Raw genomic sequence first — 9,927 nt, 5'->3', positions numbered from 1 at the left:
AATTCTTGTTTCTTATCAAAACCAAAATCACAAGGTGGGCTTTGGTATTTCTTGCTAGATTCATAAAAATGTTCTAAGTTTGATGAACCAACATTCACATAATTAAAATCTCATTTGAAATCTCTTACAAGACTAAAAACACTAAGAAAAGATATGGGCACTTTTCTTTATATTCAAGTCATAAAGAAGGTTTAAGAACATATCAAACTTGATCAATTAGTAGATCTGAGATTCTTTCAAGTCTTCTGGTATATATGTGGGAACTCCAACAACCAGGGGACGTACACTATCAGTAGAAAAACTCATCGTTGGCCTATAGGCTTTGTGACCACTGGTTTTGTCGTTCGAGGGAGCAAGAAGACAAGGAGCAAGAAGTTCCCACATACCAGAAGACTTGAAAGAATCTCAGATTCTTTATATGTACGTACATTCGAATCCATTTCATATAATTATTAAAAGGGTAAGTATTTTTGTAAAGATTGAAGAGGTGTACTTAGGGTTTTGAAACATGTGAAAAACATAAATTGAGATATAGTAAATAAGAGTGGTATACTCAACAAATCTGAAGATGCAATTAGAACTCCTTTGATCAGACACAAAATTGACTTTGAGAAAAACAAGCTATCTCAGATTTGATTACTGGTTTCCTAATAAAATTAAAGCAAAACGATTTGCATTATTACACAACCCGAGAGTGACGTGATAACTAGTGGTGAATTTAGTTAGTCAATGTGCCCAATTATTAAAGTTCAACCAAGATGTCACGTCTAGCTAGGTACGCTACGCAGATGTCATATCTGTGAATAACAGTTTATTTGGAGCTTTTAAATTTCGCGATTCAAGAAACTGATGCATACAATAATTGAGGAACAGAATTCTCTTACTTACTGATTCTAATACAAGTGAAATTGGTCAAATCAGACGATGTATTTTATTGGAAGAATGCATATCTCTCAATTAATTTTGGGACATACATATACAGTGCATGGGGGTTGCGAGTTTGCATAGTGAAGACTGTGAGGAGAGGAGAGAAAGGAAGAGATTGAATCGGTGATGTCTACTCTATTCATTTTTTGAACAGTTAACTTCAGAATGGCCCTTGAAAGGCCTAAAGTTAGGAATCGCATTAATAAAAGAGTCAAGTAGCTATTAGCTAATCATAAGAACTAAGACCTAGTTATGTAGTCAAGTTAATTAGCCAACATACAAATTGAAATAACAAGATGCAAACTCACTATTTAGTGATATTTTTCATCTTGACAATGTTAAATTCTCATATATTCCAATATTCATCTCGATTTCAAAGAAATGAAAATATAGGTATCATAATCTATATATATTATTGGGCTGAATAGAGGAATTTGCAAAAACTATTCATCTTCCTGTTAAAAGAAAGAGAGGGAGCGGTAATTTATTTTGTTTAGCATCACTTTTATTGTTTAAAACTTTAAATGTAACATGTGTGAGATTATGATGTGCCTCTACTATATATTTTATCAATTAGATACTATTTTCCTGGCCCAGCCAGTCATCAGAATCAAGCAAAAATGACAAGGAATCTAAATCTAGTGAAGCACCATAGTTCTCAAGATCACAGTTCCCATTTCCCGTCCAGTCATTGAGCATTCCATCATCTAATGGAATATCGTAGTCTCCCTTAGCATCTTCATCATCACCAGCAGTTGCTTGAAATCCATTGCAGCCAAAGTTCATGGCATCAGTCCCCTGAAAGTATACTTGTGTGTTTACTGCATCTTCAGGAAGTGAACTTACCAACTGGGTTTGAGGAACTTGAAGCTCTAATGCGGTTGTGGATGTTGAACAATCATCGATAAGAAGTGGGAGTGACGGGACTGGCATTCTGGTTAACCTAGTGGCCTTGGTTCTTATCACTTGAGGTTGAGTAGTGGCTGCGGCTGATGCCTTTCTGGGCCTGAATCTGGTCGGAGCGGGAGATGTTTCCTTGGATGATCCGGAATGCGATTCGGGTTTTGCTTTCTTTGCCAGAGTGGTGTTCCAGTAGTTCTTGATTTCATTGTCTGTTCGGCCCGGTAGCCTTCCAGCTATCAGAGACCATCTATAACATAGCCAAAGTACGTACAAACATATTTAACTCAAATTGATAAGATGAAAATTAACGAAAAGATCAATTCTGAGTTCTGAAAGGGCAGTAGTTCTTACCTGTTGCCAAGAAGATTATGGAGTCTGATAATGAGTTCTTCTTCATCCCCGGATATGTTACCTCTCTTTATGTCTGGCCTGAGATAGTTTAACCATCTCAGCCTACAGCTCTTACCACATCTCTTCAAACCTGCGCATTAACAATAGAGTAAAAACAGGGTAAGTGAAAAACGAAACCAGAAGTGAAAAGTACAGCTAGACAGATGAGTACGCACCAGCTCTCTTCGGGAGGTTCCTCCATTTGCCTTCTCCGTGAGCTTTGATGTAAGATGTTAGTACTTTATCTTCCAAGGCAGTCCAGGCTCCTCTGTTAAGTCCTTCCTGCTTGAAGCAACATGGACTCCTCCCCATTTTTCTTTCTCTCTCTCTAGCTCTCTCTCTCTCTCTATCTCTATGTGTCTCAATTTCTCTTTGAAAGAAGAAAGGGAAGGACACTCCTGCCCTTTATATATAGCCCACACAATAGCAACGAAGAACTGCACCGAAGTGGGAAAGCGACTGTTACTGAAACTTTGCTGTTTGTTTTTGTATTTGAGGTGGCAGATTGTGTGAGCAAGGAACTAGTGTGGTAGGAAGGATTTGGTATTCCAAGCTCTTTATATAGTCTAAGTCGAAGTCGAAGGGCTTGGATTTTCTTCATTTGGGCCAATGATTTCAGAATTTCAGCTCTTGAATGAGGTAACGTGTTGTGTTGTGTTAGTGGTAGGAGGCAGCAGCAGGATACTACACGCAATTCGTGCCCATATGCCAAATATTTTTTGCCCCCATCCCCAAGCTTTTGTTCTTTTTCTTTACCTCTCAAAATAATTTTACTGAAAAACGATCAACAATTAGTAATGCTGTAATTTGACCATAACAACTTCAGTTCTATGCGGACAAAAATGATGACCGTGAAAGTTATTTATTTATTTATTTATTTTCAATGAACCCTCAACATCGAAGAAAAAGATCATATTGTAAGGTTTTGTTTGCGGGGATAAAGCCTTCTAGTAGCAGATAAAAACTTGTTCTTATACTTGAAGCGTAGAAAAAATTTCGTTCAGTTATTTACCACCCTCTTTTACTTAGTTTAGGGTTTTACCATTTGTATTTGTACAACATGTAATTAAATAACATTGTAAGGTTTTGCATAAGCTAAAAATTAATGCTAAAAAGTGAGCTGGGGATCGGATCTGCTCTTAAGTCTTAACACACTAATCCATGCTAGCTAGTTTACTAATGCCTTATATATGAGGTCAAAGACGTAAACCCAACTACATCTCAATGCATGAAAAAATGTTGAGTCTATAAGACTACATACTACGTACGTACAAATGTGATTCATTTTCACCAAGACCATGAGGTCCGTATGTCATTTTAAAAAATTGTGAGATTTGTTTTGAAACCCAAGATGGTTCCAATGGAGCGGAGAAATTTCCTCCAGCTAGAACAGAACAAGGTTGATTAACCAAATAATGGTCAGAACACCATTGATGACTTGCCTACAAGAAAATTACACAACTAAGATCTAAAAAGATGCAAATGCACACAAATAGTTCTTTAGTTACCTGAGAACTCCAAAATTACTGATATATGGAATGCGTTTTCCTCATAAGGAAGATAGCCGTAAACATTTGAAATTGCCAACCTGAAGGAGGTGACTCACCAATTAAGAGATGCCAGGTCCTGACAAATCTATTCTTCTTCTGTCAGGAATCCAAAGAGATACTTGTGTTCAGAATATGACAAACAATACCTGAAATATGCAGCTTCATTTGATTTATGTTGCTGCAGGTAACCAACTTACGACGTCTACGTTCAGATTATTAGACAAGCCATCGGGAGAGAAATAAAACTTTTCATGTTCAAAGGGAGCAAGTACGTATATATGCATGATGGGTTTGAATTAATATCTAATCGTAATGGTCATGCATGACTCTAGCTTGTTTTCCTACCTTTTTTTTTTCTTACTATTTTTGCATTGAACAGTTAGTTTTGAGTCAGGTATACTCTAAATATTACGTATATAATATAATGAACTGTAACAGAAATATCTTAGGCACATAATCAAACTATTTTTTTCAAAGAGATCTCTTTGTGATCTCTTTGGGGAATTATACAGCAGCCTCAGACGTCGTATCATGATACAATTATTTATAAGATAGTACTATATATAGGATTGCCTTTTGTGATTCGCTAAATCGTTTGATTCATGATGGTAATTAGTTACTGCAAAATATACACATTCTTGTTAATTAGTAGCCGGCCATAACACTTCAGCCTGAAGCGAGTGCATCTCTTAATTGTGTTAGTTCACTGGATCTCACTAGCTACCATTTCAAGCTGTACATGTATTACGATACATCTTGATTGCATGGGATTTACAATGAGACATGAGTATCCGGCAAGTTAATGTTGGCTAGGATATTGATTTTGAAACACCTCCACTAAATTTAACTATTACATGAAAAATTACACGTATTTTTTTTTATTACTAATTAAAAGATGAGCAAACTTTAATGGATTACATGAATATATATTATTTCTAAAGATTTGTCACTTATTTTGTCTAAATCAATGAGATAAAAGAAGAATTTCGACGGGTTTAGAGAACATTAAAATAAAAATGTCAGGTCAATATCAAATACTACTTCTACAATCCGTGAAAAAGATGGTGATAGCTATATATAGCTTTCTAGGGTTCTCATCTAACTTTCAAAGCCTTGGAACTGTGTTTGAGACTTGTAGCTAAGGTGCATATGAATCATCGATCAGCTATATAGCATATGCTTCTTATTTTCTCAACGACTACGTACGTTGATTAGGCTCTACTGCTCTTCCTGAAGAAACTAAGAAAATCAGGATGCTGGGATAAAAGAAACTAATATCACAGTCACAAACATTAATGGTGTCTCACTGTCTCCATCTGATTTCATATATATACGATCACCAGAAATGCAAAAAATTAGGCGTTGATGAAAGGGATATGGTGATGATAATTGAAGAAGGTCTACTTAATTAAAGCGAACAGTAGTGATGAAACTAAAGTGTTTATAAACTTATCGATCTAGCTATAGTACTCCCCTCTTATCTTCCATAATGCGCATGCACACACACTGAGACGTACACATGCTTGTTCATCACCTAAATGGCTAAATCACTGTTTTAAGAGAACGGGAGAGACAAATGCATCTCGACCATACATATCTGATAAAAAAAAGTTAAAAATTATATGTATTTATTTTCAACCAATTTAGTGAATTTACTTGTCCCTTGTAATATCGTGCTTCTGTCTTCACGTATGTTGTCAATCAGCAGCTGGACTCAACAGTTTATTGGTTCTTTGGTTTTGGTGTCTTATACATCGATCACGAAACATCTGGCTCTTAGCGGTAGTGGTCCGGTACATTTGCTTTCATCTGTCGTCTGATTCTTAAACGACAGAATTAGAGGAATAAATTTGAGCCGACGGTAATAGCTAGGTCTAGGTCCCCGGCCCCCCCCACTGGGGATATGGATTCAAATTGAAATTGTAAAGCAGCCAGCAGCAGCTTAAATAATTAACTTAGTGGAGCATATGATGGGTTGAATCATATACTGTGCTGCAGGTAGTTTTATAAAGAAAGGAAACCTTTCTGGTTTATATTAGAGGCACTTTCTTTCTACACTAAACAGTTGAGCGAATTAGCTTGCTAGGGCTTGACGGGTTTCCCAGAACATACACCTTTTCTAAACAATATATAGACAAGGACATGCTCGGGTTCTTAGATCATGAAACACATAAGAGAGAGCTAGACCGAACCAATTGCTAATCCATATATATATATATATAGTGGGGAAAGCTAGCTTTTTGAATCTGATTTGTATAACACAGATACATAGAGCAACTAGCATCCACATGCATGCGCAGCTCTAGCTCTTCTTTTTTCTTGTGGTTGATCGAGTATAAAACACCAGCCTTTTTCTTCAGTGCAGTTAACTAATAGTAATATATATATATATGTATATGGATCCGAATCTTATCCGATCCCCTGGGCCTTCTCCATATGATTATTACATCTCGATCAATTTTGCATGTTTATCAACATCGATCTGCAGGTCAAAGAACTAATCTGTTAATATATATGTAGTGTATGGGCTTCTGCAATCTGATAAGAGAATACGGCAGTAATGCAGAAGCCACGTACGGATAGATTAATTACTAGTACTGGTATGCATGCATGTAAGAAGATTAAAGCTCTTGATGAGTGGCATGGGGGAAGGACCAATCGACTAGGTAGACCAAATGTGCAAGTGATCGATATGAGGATGAGATTGATGAAGTTATTTCGAGCCTAGGAGATTGTAGAACTATATGCAGAGTGTGCATACGTAAAGCCGGATAATAAATACACGAATGAATCGGGAAACAGAGCAAGATAATGTTGCAATTGCTTCGTCATAAACCTTCCTTTAGATGGCTATAGATATCCTAGCTTGTTCCTTACTACGGTACGTGATGCTGCATGTTGAAAAGAGTCATTATTAGGTATCGTTTGTTTTGTGTAAATGAAAGTAGTTTATTTGTGATCTTTCTTATGTAATATTGTAAAAAGAAACAGAAGGGAAACGCAAAATTTCCTAAAATCTTTCCGTTTTGGTGTTTGGTAATATAAATAAAGTTATCCAGATTTTTCTTAAAAGTGGGAGTGATTTTTTGGAGTTTGGAACAAACAACTTTCCACTATATTTTCGTTCCTTGAGACAAATATTTCATTTCTTTTTGTTGTTCCTTGAGACAAATATTTTATGTCTTTTTGCATCCCAAACGCATAAAATTAACATATTTTATTTTCTAACAGTTACTTTTCGCGAACCAAATGAGGCATTGAAGTAAAACAATAAAACCTTGTATTTTGAGTCATTATTAATCTTATAAAATATAAACCGAAAAACTAAAAATACTATAAATAAAAGAAACAAATACCAAATTTCTTAACGATCACAATCACTCCGATGAATAACTTCAACGAATAGTCAATTACTGGTACAAAATTACTCAATTTTATTTCATTCGAGTACACGTGGGCGCGAACACTCAAGTTGTGGACAATTTCACACGTATGTGGCAAACAACATTATATGTTAAATACGATGTGTGACAAATCTAGGCTTCCTTGCCAATAATAGTCTACATGCTTGCCCATCGATTAATTTGACTTTGACATCGCACTCGATCTAAGTCATGCATGTGCCACATATTAAATGAAAGTAACAACTGTATATAGCTAACTTGAGATCGATGCATGAAGATGTGAAACACAAGGGCAAAAGAATCAACGAACTTTCAAGTCTGGGAAAAGACCCTACCGGGAAAGTTAGCTTCAAAAGGTCCCAGATTTTTGTATTTTTGGAATGGTAGTTGAATATATTGAATATGATCCAAAAAAAACCAAAGCTAAGCTTAGCTATTATCATTAAACTTTATTAATTAAAGACAAACGATAATCCAAATGATCAATGTCTTATGCATGGCCACATGAAACAACTCCCCCCCCCCTTAAACTACACTAATAATTATTCCTTAAATCTCTTTTTTACTGCATAATCTATCATCAGCTACTTTCCCCACTCTACATGGTGGCGCGTAAGAGGGTTTGGTAGTGCCCAGAACTCAATGTGTATAGCACGCGAGCCTCTACGGCAGTAAGGTGCTCATTCAAATCTGGATGACCAGATCTTTGCGTTACGAGAGATCGAATCATTATGCAGAGACGTCGTTATATATTAATAGAGCTGGACTCCATTTTCCTAAAGAAAAAATAAAATTATGACTCGACTCTATTCGGTATCAATCATCGTGATACATGTAATTATATTTATATGTCGTCTTGAATAGCTAAATTGACCGGCCTATGACTTTATACTATTTATAAGAACCAACACTGACGCAGACACCTCCAACACCACTCAAGTAATTAGCTGACACTGTGCGAGTGTTTCTAGCTAGAAGCTCAAAGAGTTAAAAGATCAGTCATAGTCATAGAGTGTGATCATAGAGAGAAAGAGATTGGAGGGTAGATGGGGAGAAGACCTTGCTGTTCTAAGGAGGGAGTGAACAAGGGACCCTGGACAGCTGAAGAAGACAAGATGCTTGCGGATCATATCAAAGCTCATGGCGATCAAAACTGGAGTAGCATTCCTAAACAAACAGGTGAGCTCGATCGAGCTCATAATCATATAGATCAGACTAGCTAATAACCCGTATGCCAGTTGAGATGATCTTATAGAACTTATAAGTTGTGTATTGCAGGGCTTAGGAGATGTGGGAAGAGTTGCAGGCTCCGGTGGTTGAATTATCTGAGACCGAATATAAAACGAGGCAACATTACACAAGAAGAAGAGGACCTAATCATTAGGCTCCATAAACTCTTAGGAAACAGGTATATTCTCCTTCTAATAATATAATTAACTAGAAGTCTAGAACTAGCACTAGTTGAATATGTAGTTTGCTGACTAATGTAGGTTGTGATTGGTTGTGTGCAGATGGTCTCTTATAGCAGGAAGAATCCCAGGGCGAACAGACAATGAAATCAAGAACTACTGGAACAGCCACTTGTGTAAGAAGTCAGTAGAGCCGGAAATGTCTGAGGCTGCGGCAAAGAATATGAGACTCTCCGTCGACGAGGCGAAGGTTGAAGATCATTATCATAGTCTTGACTCCAAAATGGTACCAGAATCCAGTGAAGGGTCATTACTGTCTCATTCGTCTACTACGTCAACTACAACTGAGGAAAGTTCGTCGGATATTTTGATGGATTTTTACACCAGGGAGATAAGCCTTTCGGAGTTTCTAGATACCGACTTTACAAAGTTCAGCAGCATGATCAGTAGTGGTAAGGTAACAATGTTCCATGGAGAAGGGGCGGAACAGATTCAGAAACAGCTGCCTTATAATAGTTCCAGTCAAGCTGAAGCTAATGAGGAAGCACCTATGAATGTGGTAATATCGCGGGAAGTGGTGGACAACTTGATGAGCTGGGAAGATCAAAGTGATTCAGATTTCGGATATCAACTGTCTGCAGCTTTCACGGACTTTGTTGCAGTCGAAGAAGAATATTGGATTTTATGAATTATGATATACAATAAAATAAATAAATTTGTTGTCGCGCCACCAATTATAACAATTTCTGTATTTATGAATCCAATAATATGTTGTGCTGGTGAGTAATTTAAGTGATTTAGGCATCTAGCTGGGTAGGGCATCTCTGAAACATCATGTTGTTGATTTGACTAATAAACTGATGATAAATGTGCGTTTTTGTTTTGCGATGCTCTTTATGATGCTTCGTGATTATAATATGAAAAGAACATGATGATAGTTTACCTGCAAGATGTACGATTGAGCGACATTGAGTAGGGTATCTATAAATTGTTGCTTGAGGTAAAACCAATATTATTGATCACGAAGGAAATCCAAAGGGGGGAACCCGAATTTTTGCCTCGATCCTCTAGATTAAGACATTTAGAGTGTTAGTGAGTTACCATGGTACGAGTTAATAATTTTGGGGCAAAATTACCCATGATATGCCCGATTACAAAAGATTTGATTTCTTTGCTTGAATTTGTGTGGAATTCTTAGATTAAGTACCTGAGGCGGCACGTTATACTTACTTTATTTAATGGTTGTATGGATTCAAGACAAATCCAAATTGAGAAATTAGATTAAAGAGAAATATCAGCATGTACGGGCCATTTGATCTATTGGGCTAAGAATTAGCAGAGCCC

The 9,927-nt window shown here is 36.7% G+C and overlaps 2 protein-coding genes across 2 annotated transcripts; one reads left to right on the top strand and one right to left on the bottom strand.

Moving 5' to 3' along the window:
* Positions 1-1,375: 1,375 nt before the first annotated feature.
* Positions 1,376-2,581, bottom strand: LOC101301599 (transcription factor TT2-like). Its single transcript, XM_004303420.1, has 3 exons — positions 2,397-2,581; positions 2,182-2,311; positions 1,376-2,077 (listed from the first exon to the last, which is right to left on the bottom strand). The coding sequence occupies exons 1-3, from the start codon at positions 2,530-2,532 to the stop codon at positions 1,501-1,503; spliced, it is 843 nt and encodes a 280-aa protein (XP_004303468.1). The 5' UTR covers positions 2,533-2,581; the 3' UTR covers positions 1,376-1,500.
* Positions 2,582-8,220: 5,639 nt separating this feature from the next.
* On the top strand, positions 8,221-9,271 carry LOC101311212 (transcription repressor MYB5-like). Its single transcript, XM_004305565.1, has 3 exons — positions 8,221-8,353; positions 8,453-8,582; positions 8,686-9,271. The coding sequence occupies exons 1-3, from the start codon at positions 8,221-8,223 to the stop codon at positions 9,269-9,271; spliced, it is 849 nt and encodes a 282-aa protein (XP_004305613.1).
* The last annotated feature ends 656 nt before the right edge of the window (positions 9,272-9,927 follow it).

Source organism: Fragaria vesca, linkage group LG6 (assembly GCF_000184155.1).
Source record: "Fragaria vesca subsp. vesca linkage group LG6, FraVesHawaii_1.0, whole genome shotgun sequence".
Taxonomy (NCBI): Eukaryota; Viridiplantae; Streptophyta; class Magnoliopsida; order Rosales; family Rosaceae; genus Fragaria; species Fragaria vesca.
The sequence above is the reverse complement of the archived record's forward strand: the minus strand, read 5'-3'. Positions and strand labels throughout refer to the sequence as shown.

Bases quoted from the DNA above. Each gene is read 5' to 3' on its own strand.
- LOC101311212 (XM_004305565.1), top strand. From the start codon at position 8,221: ATGGGGAGAAGACCTTGCTGTTCTAAGGAGGGAGTGAACAAGGGACCC. The intron at 8,354-8,452 runs GTGAGCTCGATC...TGTGTATTGCAG, and splicing joins TAGCATTCCTAAACAAACAG to GGCTTAGGAGATGTGGGAAG. The intron at 8,583-8,685 runs GTATATTCTCCT...GGTTGTGTGCAG, and splicing joins CATAAACTCTTAGGAAACAG to ATGGTCTCTTATAGCAGGAA.
- LOC101301599 (XM_004303420.1), bottom strand. From the start codon at position 2,532: ATGGGGAGGAGTCCATGTTGCTTCAAGCAGGAAGGACTTAACAGAGGA. The intron at 2,312-2,396 runs GTGCGTACTCAT...GTTAATGCGCAG, and splicing joins GAACCTCCCGAAGAGAGCTG to GTTTGAAGAGATGTGGTAAG. The intron at 2,078-2,181 runs GTAAGAACTACT...GCTATGTTATAG, and splicing joins CATAATCTTCTTGGCAACAG to ATGGTCTCTGATAGCTGGAA.